General features: G+C 38.0%; 1 protein-coding gene across 1 annotated transcript; it reads left to right on the top strand.

Moving 5' to 3' along the window:
• Positions 1-427: 427 nt before the first annotated feature.
• On the top strand, positions 428-7,811 carry LOC139444716 (uncharacterized). The gene is made up of 8 exons (XM_071225647.1): positions 428-482; positions 854-1,081; positions 3,391-3,576; positions 4,315-4,452; positions 5,306-5,446; positions 5,531-5,671; positions 6,869-6,959; positions 7,649-7,811. The coding sequence occupies exons 1-8, from the start codon at positions 428-430 to the stop codon at positions 7,809-7,811; spliced, it is 1,143 nt and encodes a 380-aa protein (XP_071081748.1).
• The last annotated feature ends 8,820 nt before the right edge of the window (positions 7,812-16,631 follow it).

Consider the following 16,631-nt stretch of genomic DNA (forward strand, 5'->3'; position numbering starts at 1 on the left):
TTACGTCTTTTGGTATGACACGGCCTGGGATCGAACCCGGGACCTTCCGCTCTCCGGGCGGACGCACTACCACTAGACCACGGAGGGGGTCCATTATCAGAGAGAACCAGGACACGAACGCGCGACCATAGGTCTTTGGCATACCTAAAGGACGCAACGCTGCTTCCTTTCCACGATAACATCTTCATCATGTATTAGTTCGTTTGGAATAATGTTGCAGAATAAAAACTATTTTGGCCTCGTACCTTTCGATAAAAGCATACAACGACACTCGTCGAGAAAATTGGATTTTTCAGGCTCCTAAATTCTCATACTTTAATCGACGTGTGCTGTCAATTTGTGATAAAACACATTCTGGTAAGTTTCGCTATTTATGTGATCAGTATTTCAGCAAGTTTCTTGTTGTCTTTTCAGTTAGGTATCCGACATGGGTTTGGTCTGGATAGGACTGCTTGTGGCCTGTGTCGCTGTTACACTCACTGGTAGGAACGTTATTCACAGAATGTGAAATAAGTATAAATATTTGACTTACCTATAGGTTGGATTCACAAACAGTTCCTTTTCCAGAAGCCCTGTCATTATGTTCACTGTTGTGTTAATAAGTAATGACCATTATAAATCAAGTGAAGGTACATTTTTTCAAACAGATGCTGTTTGTCACTGTAACACTGCAAGCGCCTGTGCCGTGTTCCCCTCTACTCCCTGTAGCCAGGTCGGCAGTCCGGACAGATGTCTGGAGGGATGGTTCGGCCAATACTGTCAGAAACGTGAGTGCCAGGTCGATGAGTAGATGTGATATCACGGATACAAGTAACCGATCATTGTGATACTGATCATGTGTTTATATTTTCAGAAAATATCGCGTTGGGAAGAACATGCAGCCAGAGTAGTACAATGTTCGGTCTACCAAATAACTACGGAGCAGGACTTGCTGTAGACGGCAGAGCCACCACAGATGCCAGGAGCATGCCACTAACATGTACCCATACACAGCAAGAGACAGATCCCATCTGGACTGTGAACCTGAACACTTCACGTCCTGAAACGATACAACACATCAGACTTTATCTACGTGACAACCGTGAGTACATCCACATATGAAGGAGTAAGGGTGATAATATATAATTGCAAAGTATAATTGTTGAGGAGTAGTTACTGTCAAGATATCTAACGAACTACGAGGAGCTACTTTTCACAGGGGAATTAATGTAATAGATCCAAAGTGAGCGACATTAATTATAATAATTATATATATTAATATTCCGAATTTCGAGTTGGTTATTCTCTTTCTTACCCATAATCAAATTTAGTGCCAATGTATACTTACGCAACAGTAAAAAAGCTTGTCATATGACGCTTGTCCTGTCTACCTAAACTAGTGCTAAAAACGCTAAGCTTGCAGCGCGTACCAACAGTGGAACCGGTTTATAAGCAGTCGATCATTTCTCATAGAAAACACATAAAAAACGTTCGTTGTTGCTTTTTTAACTTTGTCAAATGTTTGTAAACAATGATAGAATGTCAGTTAAAGTAAGTCACACGTGTTAAAGAAAGTCACACGCGTTAACGTAAAGATACAGCGGCTCAGTAGCCAATTTATAGTTTTCGAATAGTAAACTAGGACTGGGTTGTGCATGGGTGAACGTGGACTATTTATCATCAACCCCAATTCAGTAAGTTGAATGTAGGAATTTGAAATCAGAATCTAGACGTTTCGCCGTTCGTGTTCCATGACTGCGCGTTGATTACAAAATCAAAGGAAGAACGAATGGAAAGTAGTTCCGTCGACCAATGGAAAGCCGAATTATTTGTAGGAAAACTGTAATTCCCAAGAGCATTACCATCTATCCAGATTCGCTTATATGTATGAAAATCAAATAGGTTACCTAAAGGAGTGATATATATTTTTCATCAAATATTATATATAACAAGGTATAACTTGTACACATTTGTTTGTTGTTGTTTTTCCCAATAATGATGTAAAATACAACAACGAACACAACAGAATGGTAGAATCTATCACGAGTATGCACACTGAGAATAATTACTAATTCCAAAGTTAATATCTTGTTATACAGACAATTATAAAAGCTAATGCACATGTTTATAGATAATATAATGCAGATGCAATGTAACTTGAAAATGAATGAAATTAGTTTCCAAGATAACCACAGTCTTCAGAAGTGAAATATAGTGAAGTAATGTATATACCATTTCTACTAGTTTCTTTCCACAGGCTATTTACAGTGTATGCTCATAAAGTACTTGACAAAAAGCTACTTATTCTTTAAAACAACCTTCTGATAAAATTATCAATTAAAACCCAATTCAGCAAAACTGATTACATCAATTATGAAAACAATATTTTAAATAATGAACACTGCCTGGTGGTAATATTCCCAATAATTAGGTTACATTTTGGCATCGACGTTGTTTCATAGAATTAAATCTTCCTATTGTCATCAATAGCGCGTTTTAATACCAAGGTAATGTATTCTTTCAGATATTAAGGATATATGCTAAATTGAATTTGGAACCGAACGTACTTAGCATCATTACTTCTACAAGTAACATAGATCTCCATTGTTGTAGTAAGTTTAACTACATTATACTATGTTTTAAGTCTAATGTTTTCAGTGGTTTGTCTATCTGAATTCCGAAAACGCCGGTAGTAGTCATTACACTGTGTGTCAAGTTTGGTCCCCAAACACATTGTGATTTTTTGTTTTCGTATTACGTTACTCAGATTATTAACAGGCATTGAAAAGTGTCTAAGTCAACGTGAAGTGGGCACCCATAAATAACATCAGGCGTGCCTTGCAAGGTTTAGTTCTAGGGTCGGGGACAGCCAACAAACAGCTATCACAATAATTTCATATAATTTAAAACGCATTCACTGAACCCCATTTAAGAAGCGTGGGGCATGAATGATTAAGGGAGCGTGTGTTTATTGTTTAATTCCACTCAGCAGCAATTCAGCTCTATGGTGGCTACTGCAAATAATCAAGTCGTCATAACTATTATCGCAAACAACGATCCACGCATTCGAGGTATGATGCCACGCAATCAACCAAGTCACAGAGCCTTCCGTTTGGTCGTCTCTTACGACCAGCATAGGTTGCGGGGGACCCATTCCAACCCGGATTCCCCACGAGCGGCCTTCTTGAAATTGTGAAGTGAAGTGGCTGCTACATTTATGCAAGTACTCATAATGACATTTCTGGCTTCTCCTGAATTGATCGTGTTGCCTCATTCAGTGTCAATGGTTGAGTTTGCAGTTGTTATCCAGATCAGGAAATGGAGTAAAATGGGGCTTAACTATATTCAAGATTATTGCACTTACGTAGCGATGTCCTGGACTTGATCTCATTCTACATTCATTCTGTATAGTTCAAGACAGAAACAACGGCATGGAGACACTTGTGGGCAGCCAGATGTGCTACAACTGGTCGTCAGCTGAACATCCTCCTCCTATAGCTAACGTCTCCTGCCGTCAGCCACTGACAGGAACCAACGTCACTATACGGATACCTGGTTCCTCGAAATATCTTACTTTGTGTGAAGTGCAGATATTTGGTATGTCTTTGCGATCTGAATTCACGTATTTCGACATTTTGCCATGTGATGTGAACTATAAACTCTCACTATCCAAAGAGGGTAGAACTGAATTGTTTTTCATGAATTAGAGCTGAAACTGCTCTTATCGGTGGTTCACCAAACTTGTTGCACGTATCCTTGTGACATACAATCTACACTATAATATCCCTATTAAGTTATATGAGGTGTTTCAAAGTGATTATGATAACCTTTAGGTGTAACTTTGTAACTTTCCAAACATGTATGTTGAAGGTAGAAGTAACATATTTCAAAAGAATAACAATGAACAGTAAATACACCATATAGCAAAACTATCAAAATCTGCCTTGAACATTTCAACATATATTCACTGCTTAATCAAAAATTTACATTGGATTTATAGATCTTTCAACCTTAATGAAATATGTATAAATCAACGTGCACCTTGACAATAACATGAACATGTTCCATCTTCCATAACACACAGTTCTACATGTACAGGATGAATGTTAAACAATAATCAGTTTGGAGTGATGGATGGTTTTCTGACGATTGTGGCAAATTAAACAGTGTCGATGTCAGAACACTACCGAAATATGTACCAAGTCAAAGTGCAATTAGATAACAACATGAACACATTCCGTCTTAGAGAAGACATAGTTCTATGTAAATGGTGATGATGTATAAAGAACATTACTCATATTGTTAAACAGTAATCATATTTTAAACAATCATCAGTTTGCAGTGATGGCTGGTTTTCTCAAGATTGTGACAAACAGTGCCGGTGCCTTAGCAGTACTGAAATATGTGACAAGATCACTGGTCACTGTTCTAGTGGATGTTTCCCTGGATATGATGGTACCGACTGCCAAACAGGTATGTGCTGAAAATGGTATAAAAATAGAAGTAAAATTTCATGGAAGCCTTTTGGAGGTATCTCGTGTACGCTCAGGTTCATTCTAATTATATGCACACAAATAGCGTACGACTATAGTCAATGTGTCTGTTACATGATTAAAGACAGTAATCTGACAATCTATTACATTGATTAATGTCACCATAGCGTTGATGTCATACCATCTGATAACATTGTGACATTCACATAATGGAAGATACTTTCAACGTTGAGTTACCTCCACCACGTTGACAGGTTTGTACAGTCGAACCTCGCTTTTCTGGACATTTGTGTTTTCCAAATATGTCTGGATAAACATATAGATACATTGAATCGTGGTGCTATTTTGGGAATAAATTGTATCTAAAACCATCAGAAAGAAACCATTATATCATAAAGAATATATTCCAAAATCGCGTTATTTTAGTCGCGGCGTTTACTATAAATATTTGAAAATGATAATTTCCTGTTACCTTCTTGTGTTTCCATATGATAGTCTGGCTACAATAAAAAAGGATTTAACGAGTCAAAGTGTGGCATTCATGATATATTTTTGTCCATTCTCTGCCGACTAACGTTCCTTTCAAGGCGTCAAAAGCGGTTGGTGTAAATAATGATGAGTTGCTGCGATCACCCACAGTTTCGCTGAAATTACTAAACATTTGAAGACAGATATGTAACTATATATGGCCATTGCGTTTAGAGGCTGTGCAGCAGTCTGGCAGGGTTATATTTCATGTCAACTATATGAGTCATGTATGATTTTCAATGAAGGCTTACGAATACGATTACACCATATGTTCTTTATGTGTTTACTTGTATATATGTGTGCAGCATGTCCAGATGGTGCCTATGGTATCAACTGTGCCTCCCAATGTGGAAATTGTCTTGATGGTGACATCTGTAATAAGACAAGCGGAACATGTCCAAGAGGCTGTGCAGCAGGGTGGCAGAGTGATGCTTCATGTCAACAAGGTGAGTCTGTACGATTTTCAATGAAGGCTTACGAATACGATTGCACCATGTTCTTTGTGTGTATACGTGTATATATGTGTGCAGCATGTCCAGACGGTTCCTATGGTAGCAACTGTGCCTCCCAGTGTGGAAACTGTCTTGATGGTGTCAGCTGTAACAAAACAACAGGATCCTGTCCTGCGGGATGTGCAGCAGGATGGATCAGTGATGACACATGTCTACAACGTGAGTACCAATGATGGCTATTGCCGTTACATAAACATATGGAATTACCCTCAAGGTTAACCAGAATCCATAACTTACATGTACATATCTGATATTTTCGTAGCCACGTAATTCATCCGGTGGTTGTACATTGTCACCAAATGTCCTGACGGACTTAATCTTAATTAATAATATCTGCTTAGGCACTGTTAAGTTACGGGGAAACGACTGAAGGTGACAAGACAAAGATTTCTGCTCAGAACCTACAGTTGGTAATGATATACATCAGTGTTCTTAGAATTGTGTGTTTTGACGCTGACATTACTTATTTCACATACTGCGCTTAGCGTAACAACTTTCGTTTTGGCAACAAGTGTCAGTCTGAGTGTGGCCATTGCAAGTCCAACCTGCGATTTAGCAAAGACAATGGAACATATGAAGAGGGCTGCCAACATGAACCACACTGTCTAAATGAGGATATGTATTCAAATGCAGGCAGAATAATACTAATGCGAGAAAATCATGGTAATATGCTCCCATAATACTCTTGGATTGAAACCATAATGTAATGGACACCAGTGAGTGAGTGAGTGAGTGATTATGGTTTTACGCCGCTTTTAGCAATATTCCAGCAATATCACGGCGGGGGACACCAGAAATGGGCTTCACACATTGTACCCATGTCAGGAATCGAACCCGGGTCTTCGGCGTGACGAGCGAACGCTTTAACCACTAGGCTACCCGACCGCCCCTGTAATGGACACCAAACATACAGGTGTCAAATATCAAACATATTTGTACTTGAAATGATTATATATCTATTCTGACAGAGTGTGCCGTTGGAAACTGTACATCACATTGCGGATTATGTAGAGACTCCACGGCCAGTGACAAATACAGTGGTGAGACGATGCAACATATGTAATGAGATGATTCGATTTACCAACCTTTCCCTTTCCTGCATTGCATAAGCAACGAATGAGATATACTTAAGATTCTTCTTCTGTGTATCGCTTTTATGTTGCAAACAACACACGTGAAGGAAAATATGTCTTAGGATTTAATATGATCATAAAATGTCTGAATATTGTTTGTTGTTTAACACTGATTGCAAGACATTCACAATGCAGCTTAATTTCAATAACGGTTGTACATAAAGCTTCTTTGTGGTGTTTTCTAAGCAATGTGAACATTTGTCTGTTTCTCGCACCACAACAGGTGAGGGATGCAAATGGGGAATTCCAGTAGCAGCCACCCTTGCTGTGTTGCTGATCTTCACAGTGATTGGGGGAACCATACATATCAGACGGTAGTATAATTTGCCTCAATCATACAAAGAACTATACATTTACCATTGAAAAAGAACATTTCTATTATTACTCATCTGTTAGGGATTCTTAGGCTCAGTACACCTACTGATCTATTTCTCATTGTGTGTCAAAATCGTGTCTAATAAGGAATATTATAACTTGTTATGCTTAGACCTGGACCCGGTCATACATCGCAAAAATATCCTTACATTAAAGAAATATACCCTTCCCATAAGAGAAAGCATACTCACCTCAAAAATAGTGTTGAGGATTTTGTAAAACCGGTATCCTCTCGAAGATCAAGTAGACAGTTTGTTCACTTTTTATCCTCTCGAAATGCAGATCAAAGTTATGGTGATGGTGTAATATTATTGTGTCACTTTAATGGAACAAAATGTTAACATTTCAAAACATTACAAATTATCGGGTGCATATTGTTAAAAATCGGTTTTCCACACCATTATTGTTTTGACTGAGAATAACTTGTCAAATTGTTTTTCAAACTATATTTTTAAGGTACTTTGGAGGTATGAGTTTTACGGTTGTCGTCCCTTCGTAATTCCCGATGTTATGAAAACTAATGTTGGTTCATGTACTACATATGTTTAGCGATGCAGCTTCTTCGACACATTGAATGATCTTTAACATTAGTCCCGTACTAAATAGCCAAAGTTATTTTGCATGTCAGACTGGTGAACCAACTGGAGAGCTTGAAAACCAAGATGTCAGAGGGACACTATGTGAATCTTGATGAGAGGACAAAGGTTTCAGCAACAGAAAGTACCTACGAACATATCGACAATGCTACTCCTTACTACAATACAGTTGATCATGTTCAAGATGAAATCTGATGGGTTTACCATCCATGATGGAGGAGAGGATGTTACACTACAGATATATATATTACCAAGGGGTACCAGGTGTAAAGGTGTCATATTAAATTCATGTCTTATATTTTAGTTTTTTTCACTGAAACAAAATTATATACATAGAAAATAATCAACCTATCCTACATTACATACACTTTTCATTAAAAAAATAATGTTTTAGATCTCGATTGATGTAACTTATAATTTGTGTAGTATCGACTTTCGTCTGATGAACTGGAGAAAATCCCCGATCAAGGAAAATCAATCAGGCCTTTAAAGGTTCATACATACAGTATACAAAGAGAAACTTGACGAATGCTGACTTCTGTACTTCTTGTGGTTTCAGGTAGACAAGATGTATATTGATTCTGTAGCGCGTTTCGTTTCCCTTAAAATCTAATATATTTGTAAAAGGAAGTTGAAGTTAAAGGTAGCTTACCAATGCTGATGAGGTTGTGTGGGTGGGGTTTAACATTTAGAATTTCTCAGTTCTGTGATTAAAACTATGCTTATCCGACGTCGTTGCTGTATCTACATCAATTAAATCTGCATGTCCGCCACGTGGTAAAGAGTAGATTCATTTATTTATAGTCTTTATTCATTAGGTAATGTAGGCCACAGGCCCATTATACATTACAGAGTATACAGTGAGAGAGAAACATTATAATACAAATTTTAGGTGATTTACACAAGACGTAGTTTCATTGCTTTGCAAGTGAATACGGCTAGATTTTGAATGATGAATACATTTGATGCCATTTAAGTATTAAACGTATGTATGGAGGGGTACAGGTAAAACGTTTTGGGTATATATTTTCATCTTAAATGTACATGTCGATCACAAATTGTTATAAAATGAAATTCATCTTCAATTTGATTTTGATTGCAAGCCAGACACAACCGTTCAGATTTTAACTCGTTTTTATACCTCCCAGTCTCATTTCGGACCCGGAGGGAACAGCATCTAAATTGCGCAAGGGCACGTCTATATTTAAAAATTTATAATTCTTTTAAATATGTTTCAAAGCCGAAATTTGTTTTGAATAAACTGTAAAGAGTTGATTTTGAGCTTGATGAAAGAGCTGCGTGCCAATTTTGTGCATAAGATTATTTTAGACGGAATATAAATTCCGACAGAAAGTTAGAGATATTACTTTGAAGTTATAAATTGTTGTTCCCATATGTAACCAAAACCAGTAGAAAATAGGATGTGTTTTACTTTTGATGCCCAGTTAGTTTTTCCATTACTACAGCCTAACAATAATAAGTTATAACATTTCTTTACCAAACCTTATTCAGGCATATCAATCTTTTCAAAACAATACTTAACAACACGTTTAAATGCAAATATGTAAATTGGTTATCTTCCGCATTCTCCTCCAACAATGTGGTTTGAGGATGACTGCTTAACACATAAAAAACTCTTACAGGCAAACATTTGTACAACCTCTATTTCTTCGTAATTATGAACACCCCAAATATCAGACCCATACAATAGAATTGGGCTGATTTGGAATCTCAGAAAAGCTGACGAATTGCCTTCCTCGGAGGGGGAGACGTTAGATGTTTCCACTGTTTTTTACTCCTATCTAATTTTTAACTTATCCATGGTTACAAATCGCTCAGCAAAATCGCAATGTAAATGCTCACGATAGTTCTGGAATCAGAAACCTTGGAACCCATCGTTCTGAAACCTTCGTCATGCCCAGTTCATTCCTCAGAATGGAACCCAACACCCATCCATGTTTACAAATCGCTCAGCAATATTAGCTGGGAATGCTCAAAAACGACGTAAATTCTCACGAGAGATCAGGAGTCAGAAGACTTGGAATCCTGCGTTCTGAACAATTTTTCACGCCGTGAAGTGTACAGGGTCGTTGATCACACAACATCATTTTCATCAACAGAGAATACCTAGTCAATATGATGCCTGCAGAAGCATGCTGCCTAGGTATGTAGTTCGTTCAAATGCAGATGATTAAACATGGAAAGTTGTACTGGAAACATTCAAACTGTAAAGTGTGTACCATACATCCGTCGTAGTTAGGCTCAGAGGTTCTCGTCGTCCCCTTGTACATGTAGTTCGCAAAGATTATGGTTTGCATGCGGGAAGTGATGCGGCTCTATGTTTATAATTACCTGCAGCATTCTTTGTACTTTTACGCTCCTTATTTCATTATAAGGACACAGGGACATTTTCGTGTTGATGACTCATTCAAAATCATCGTTGATGATATGATAAGATATAACACTCGTTCCCTTTTCCTATGAAGTTTTTGTCACTCTTGAAAAACGTTTTCACTGTAAAAGAAAACTTTATCTGAAAAAAGGAAGATCGTTTTATATCCTATAATTACTTTGAATCGTTAGTTTAATCAAAACGATTTCTGTGTTCGTAATTGCATTAAACAATGATTACACAATTCTAGCAGAAACGTATTTTAGAAATTGTGCACGCGTGAGCAACACATTTAAATCATCATATACATGTATGATATAGAGGATATTTCATGTGTCGAGTGAAATATCTCCTTTCCCCCCGTCACGAGATGAGAAAAAAAGATATTTCACCGGATACATAGAATATCCTATTTATTTTATAGTTTGTTTGTTGTTTAACGCCACACTCAGCAATATTCCAGCTATATGACGGCGGTCTGCAAACAATCGAGTCTGGACCAGACAGTCCAGTGATTAATATCATGAGCATCGATCCACGCATTTGGGATCGATGACATGGATCAACCAAGTCAGCGAGCCTGACCACCCGATCCCGTTAGTCGCCTTTTACGACAAGTATAGTCGCCTTTTACGGCAAGCATTGGTTGCTGAAGACCTATTCTATCCCGGATCTATTTATTTTATACTTTTTGTGTCGTTGTCAGCCAAACGAAAGTAATAAAAAATGTTGAATTGACGTAAAAAGGAAGTCAAGAGTTCGTGTACGGGAAAGACACTTTCGATAAAGGACGTAGCTCTTGTATGACAAAAGTTCCTTGAAAGTGTTATATTCACTGCATTGAAATATCAAGACTCAGTGTTATATTCACTGCAGTTAAAAATCAAGTGTTATGTTCACTGCAATGAAAATATCAATGCAATGTCATTTGAAACAGCCACCTTCTCCCTTTCCTATTTGTAGGGATTCGTAAGATGCTTTTGTATCTATTCTATATTTATATTTATATGTATTATGTTATTGAAATAGTTTTGTACCTCTGAATCGGCTCTGATGACGCCGATAGCGGCTTGAATTTAAATAAAAGTTCAGTTCAAGTAACGTTGTAGTTCTTTTTCTCATACATTTCAAAGATTGACAGGTCCTATGTACTTTGTTTGATGTCACTCTCTGTTGATTGGCTGTTTACGTTGTGGGCGTGTCAATATATGTAGATAAATACCGATCACCCGATTCATGTCACGCCTCAGAATGTGTTCCTAAGCGTGTAATATTTAACAATCTTGTCATCTTTGTCTGCTATGATGTATGTAATTGTTTTTGGTTAAACTGTTGTTGATAATTCATGTTTTTGTTGTCGAAATTAATTAAAAGGATTGACTTCGGTTAATTGAAGAATGAATCGAAATCCCGATGTGCAAACTTTTGTTAGACTCATACAGATGTCACATCGGTTTTTCGATTTATACATCAATGAATCGAAAACAACCCTCACCAGTATGTATACGAGACTATAAGAGATGGGCACTGGTGGAAATTATTGATAAATTCAATTATTGAGTTATTTGAATGTGGCTATCGTTGAGCTCTATATTTACAATACCGTGGCGTTGCATCTGAGCGCAACATCTAATCACAATTTGCTGTTCTCCCACACTCTCTTCATCGGTTTCGAGGGTGGTGGACGCTCTGCCGATCCACTTGGTGATCTAAGCATCCAAGGAGAAATTGCCTGTGATGGTAGAGTAGGTAACTCAATATCTGGTGTAGCCACCCCGTACACATCCGTGACGTCTCCTCATACTCATGATCAGATGCCTGAGGGATTTGTTGCAAAGCCTGGGTTAATTCTTGGAATTTCTTTACTGAATGGTGCCTGCATCCAACTCAACGTGCCCTATGTAAATGATCTCACAGATGCCAAGGCAGAGTCTAAATGGCGTTGTTCTGGAGATGGTCAGTCACAGTTCTTGCTTGCTGGGGACGGGCATTGTCGTCCACAAAGACAGGAAGTGTGGCACGTGCATGGTTACAATGTGGTCCATTTAATTTCCCCTAAACTATGATCAATGTGTACAGTGAAAGAAGCAGCATCTCCATACTATCACCGAGCCTCTACCGTCTGCGACTGTTTCCTGAATGTTGGCTAGATGGCAAGATGTTCTTCTTTGCCTTAAGACTCGAGTCCTCCCATTACTCTCATTAGACAATGAATGCTCCTTTCACGACCTCAAGTTCCAGTGTACTCGAGCCTGACTCCATGCTAGTCATGCGGTCCCACATGTGTTGGGGTAAGAAGAGCGGATGCCTTATTGGTCTTCTGGTCCTTAATCCTGCCGCATCCAGTCAACGTCTGATGGGGCTAAGCGACACTCTTTTGTTGATAAGCCAGTGATGACGAAGAACAGTTGAAGTGGAAGTGAGCAGCCGTTTTGGTCTGGCATACAAGGACCTTGTCCTCCCAGGCACTGGACGTCCTTATCTCGGCAAGCCCCTCACATGTCCAGTCAATGTCTCTTTCTTTGATTTATGGTCAACACGATAGCAATAGCCCGACATGACATGCCAATTTCGTGCATGCCAATGATTTGCCATCTTTGAATTTCTGGGATAGTACGCTTTGGCATTTCCGTTATCATTGTTCCAAAGAACAGTTGTTAAGGGCATTTAAGGAGGCTACCATTCTACAGGCAGATGATGTGGCAACACGCAGTGTACCATTTGAAAATCTCTTCATTGAAAATGAACTCGCAATTACAATGTAACTTTGGTTTTGCGATACTTAAACGAGTGGTATGTATATAATATATATTTCATTTACAGACAAGGATTATTTCATCAACTCAGTTTACTTCATCAATAATGGGTGACTGACCTAGCACATTTATCAACGAGTTGTTTTTGCATATATTCCGGTTTACTGAAGATCTGCTGTTTCAAGTTATAGATGTCGCAATGCGTTCGCCTGTGATGTGTTGCTGTGCCACTGTGAAGATGATAAACAAACTGAAGGTTAGTGTCATCAGGAACTTCTCTGTTTCGTATGGTTCGGTCGCAAGGCACAAACATTGTCAGGCTGGCTGTTCTATTCTTGGTGGCTTCCTTCAGAGAGACTATGCATATTTAGAACAACAACACGTGAAAACTTTGAATCCCTGGTCCAAAGGATATGTGTTACAACCAACGGCCGCCATGGATTAAATATCATGCATTACATAAGACAGTAAGCTACATGCCATCAACAATACAACTACACCCGATACTGAAATCTGCACAGGTGTATGGGATTAATGCTCCTTCTTGCCAGAACTGAAAACACACCTGGGAGAGGGGATGAATAAATACTAAGCAGGTTTGTGTTTCATGGTACGTATTTCTGGATATCACATTTAAAATGCGTACCTTATGACCACAGATATTTACCCCCGTGTTATCATACATATAGTCTAGCCTCATCTAGTGAAACACGCACAAATACTTAATACATGAATTAAAGACATATATTAAATATATCATGTTGAATAATATATAGCCCAAAAAGATGCAAGCGATATTAGAAATTATATGATGAAAGGAGATTAATTAAATCCAGTAGATAGATGTCCGTTCCAAACAAATATGTATCAAATGACAGAAGAACTGTCACCATATTGTTTACCTGTTCACTGTTGGGTGGTCATACTAATATCGGGGGTAATTTGAACTACAAAAACCCGTATTCATCGTATTTTCCAATTAATAACCTATTTGTAAACTGAAATAATTAGAAATATTTTGTAGATATGCTATTAATTAGGACGTATGGGACTTAAATCTTTGACATAGCCTGTCACCATGCTGAAGACTGCTCTGATGATCACAAGTTACTACTTCAGAAAGCTACTTAGGCACATCTCATTATTCATTTGTCCAAAAGTTACCGAAATTCGCATATGGTGGTATGAATAAACTCTTATCACCATAAACTTAATATACTATTTCCCAATTATAAGGCGAAAGCTATTTCACTGTATACCACCCCTATTCATTCAAGCTATGTATAGCGAAGTGGTTTTAACTGAACATCAGCAAAGCCGGCAGTTGGAGTCAATGGTCATGTTATCCAAAAGAATAGTTCATAATCAGGAATAAAAATTTCTGTTGACGTCAATAGAGCGTTGATATTTTAAAATGATCACTGTGTTCCAACATCATCAAAATTTAGGAATGTGATCACTGTGGAAAAAGTACTATAAAAGTTTTGAGATTACTCCAACCTTGGGCCTGGTAACTGCTAAACTGTTTCGACGTAGGTGCAGTTACTAAAATGCACACAATTGTCAAGGTTGTTTGATAAATGATCCATCTCCTTCTTTGGGAATTAAGTCAAAGGTTCTAATGTGACTGATATACTGTTGTGTTATGATAGACGAATGTTCTTCTATTGTACACTCCATTCATGACTAACAAATTAAATCAAACTGATTTCACCATTGATATGTATGTCTCGTCAATTGTTTCTTTAACTTTTTACCGTTAGAAAGCAGTGTTATCATAGGTTTAGTTTATGTCTTGACGTCAGATTGTCAGCTGCATCAAGCACCTACGTACGTCTGGAATTTAGGGATGCAACTGTCGCGAGTCCTGTCAGCAAATTCTGCCAGCTTCTTGTTTACCCGGGAAAGACCTCAGATGCTTTCCTCACGTGATTCGTCACAGAAACCTATGATTGTGGGATCGAATCCCGGTTTGCCCCGATTATGTTTCTATGTTGTCAGCACTATACCCGTGTTCGTGGGTTTCACCGAAGTTTCCTCCCACATTAAGCTGATACGCCGTGATATAACTGCACTACAGTTAAAAGCGGCGTTAAACCCAACTCACTCACTCACTCACTGATTAATCACATGCTTTATGTACACGTACTGATATATCTCAGGCATTAAACATGAAATCGAACCTCTCTGATCATTTAAAACACACGTGTGCGGGCAGCTAGGTGAAGTGTTGGTGTGTATGTCGACGACTTAAACACTGTATGATAACTTTAGTACGGCCATTTATTGTTCAGCCTATTATTTATGTAGTACATGTACAAGATGAAAAGCAGGTTTTTATAAGCGTTTACTACTTTATGCAACTTGTTACTTGGAAATGTCCTCTTTAACCATGCAGTATGTTTCGATAAATACAGCTGTTGTAAACAATACATGATCATATATTGCAGCATCTTCTTTTGTATCTGAATCCTATACTTGAAACCGCTGAGAGGAAATATAGTTTGTAATACATTCAGCACATAGACATAAACATAGACATAAGCGGCGAAAAAACATACTCACTCGCTTCATTAGAAGCAATGATGGTTTCATGACAACGACCCCATGAACGTTCATTTGAATATAAAGCCCTGTGTGTAGGTGTAGCTTTGGAGTGGCCATGGCACACGGCAAATAATGTCCTTGGTCGTGGCATGATCAGCCTAGCCTGGTTTTCAATCCTAGATTTTGTCGATTATCATCATTGTCACTATTCCTGTCATGTTTTACCATTTAATCTAACGTCTATGAGTACGCTGAGCATCAGCTTTGGTTTGCTTCCGTCATCCACTTGAAGTTGTCACGCCATTATATAACAAAAGTACTGCTCAGGGGGACGTTAAACAACTAACTCTTGCCTGTATTGATGCACTCTTCTGAAGTACCAATTGCAACATACATGTTCCTGGTGTCAGTTTTAATGCAGACTACGGAAAAGCGCGAGTAATGACGAACCATAATATCTATTTCCTTGCAACCGGCAACATCATTTTAATCAACACCGACAATTCAAAGAGATAAAATGGCGAGAGTTACCAATCCAATGACTTATGCATTACATTTTAGTTTTAAAAACAACAACATTTATTTCATTACTTGTCAACGATATAACTGTCAAAATGGGGAGTTAGTTCTTAGTGGTAACAAGGATGTGATTGAGTGTAAGGCAAATACGTGACATAGCTAAGACCTCATAACTCAGACGTTAGTCACTTTTTTCGGCCGAGACCTTATAAATAAAATTGACAAAACCCTTTCCATAGTCACATAATACAGATTACACGCAACTACTCTACCATATGATATAAATATGACTATTTCACTCAACTTTGCGTGTTTGTATTATAAACATATGCAATCATGTAACATTTAGGAAATGAATTATCAAATATACCGTTCTGTAACATCAAAAAAGTTCGGCTGTAAATGTTTCAGTCGAATAAAAGAAGCGCATTTTGAGTTTCATGAGGTGATGTGCCAATGTTAAGTTCAAGACGGTCATCACATTAATCCTTTTTGTTATACATAGAGAATCAGACCAGAGTGTCTTTTGATATCAAATATATCAACACGAGTTGATAAAAGTGGGAAAACTCCGAGGCTTGCCGAGGATTTTTGCCACTTTTATCAACGAGTGTTGATATATTTGATTTCAAAAGACACGAGGGTGAGATTTTATTTATCATCCAACATCATTCTTCCAACTTTTTCTGTTTGTAGACAGTAATAAGCATTGTCTTAAGTGTAAAAAGTACTGCTAACAGCTTCAGTAGCAGAGCCATTAGTGATGTCATTTGATTGTGTCGTCATGGTAACCAATGACGT

The sequence above is a fragment of the Haliotis cracherodii genome, unplaced genomic scaffold, assembly GCF_022045235.1.
Source record: "Haliotis cracherodii isolate W230 unplaced genomic scaffold, xgHalCrac1.p SCAF_6, whole genome shotgun sequence".
NCBI lineage: Eukaryota > Metazoa > Mollusca > Gastropoda > Lepetellida > Haliotidae > Haliotis > Haliotis cracherodii.

Bases quoted from the DNA above. Each gene is read 5' to 3' on its own strand.
- LOC139444716 (XM_071225647.1), top strand. From the start codon at position 428: ATGGGTTTGGTCTGGATAGGACTGCTTGTGGCCTGTGTCGCTGTTACA. The intron at 1,082-3,390 runs GTGAGTACATCC...CATTCTGTATAG, and splicing joins ACTTTATCTACGTGACAACC to TTCAAGACAGAAACAACGGC. The intron at 5,447-5,530 runs GTGAGTCTGTAC...ATATGTGTGCAG, and splicing joins TGATGCTTCATGTCAACAAG to CATGTCCAGACGGTTCCTAT.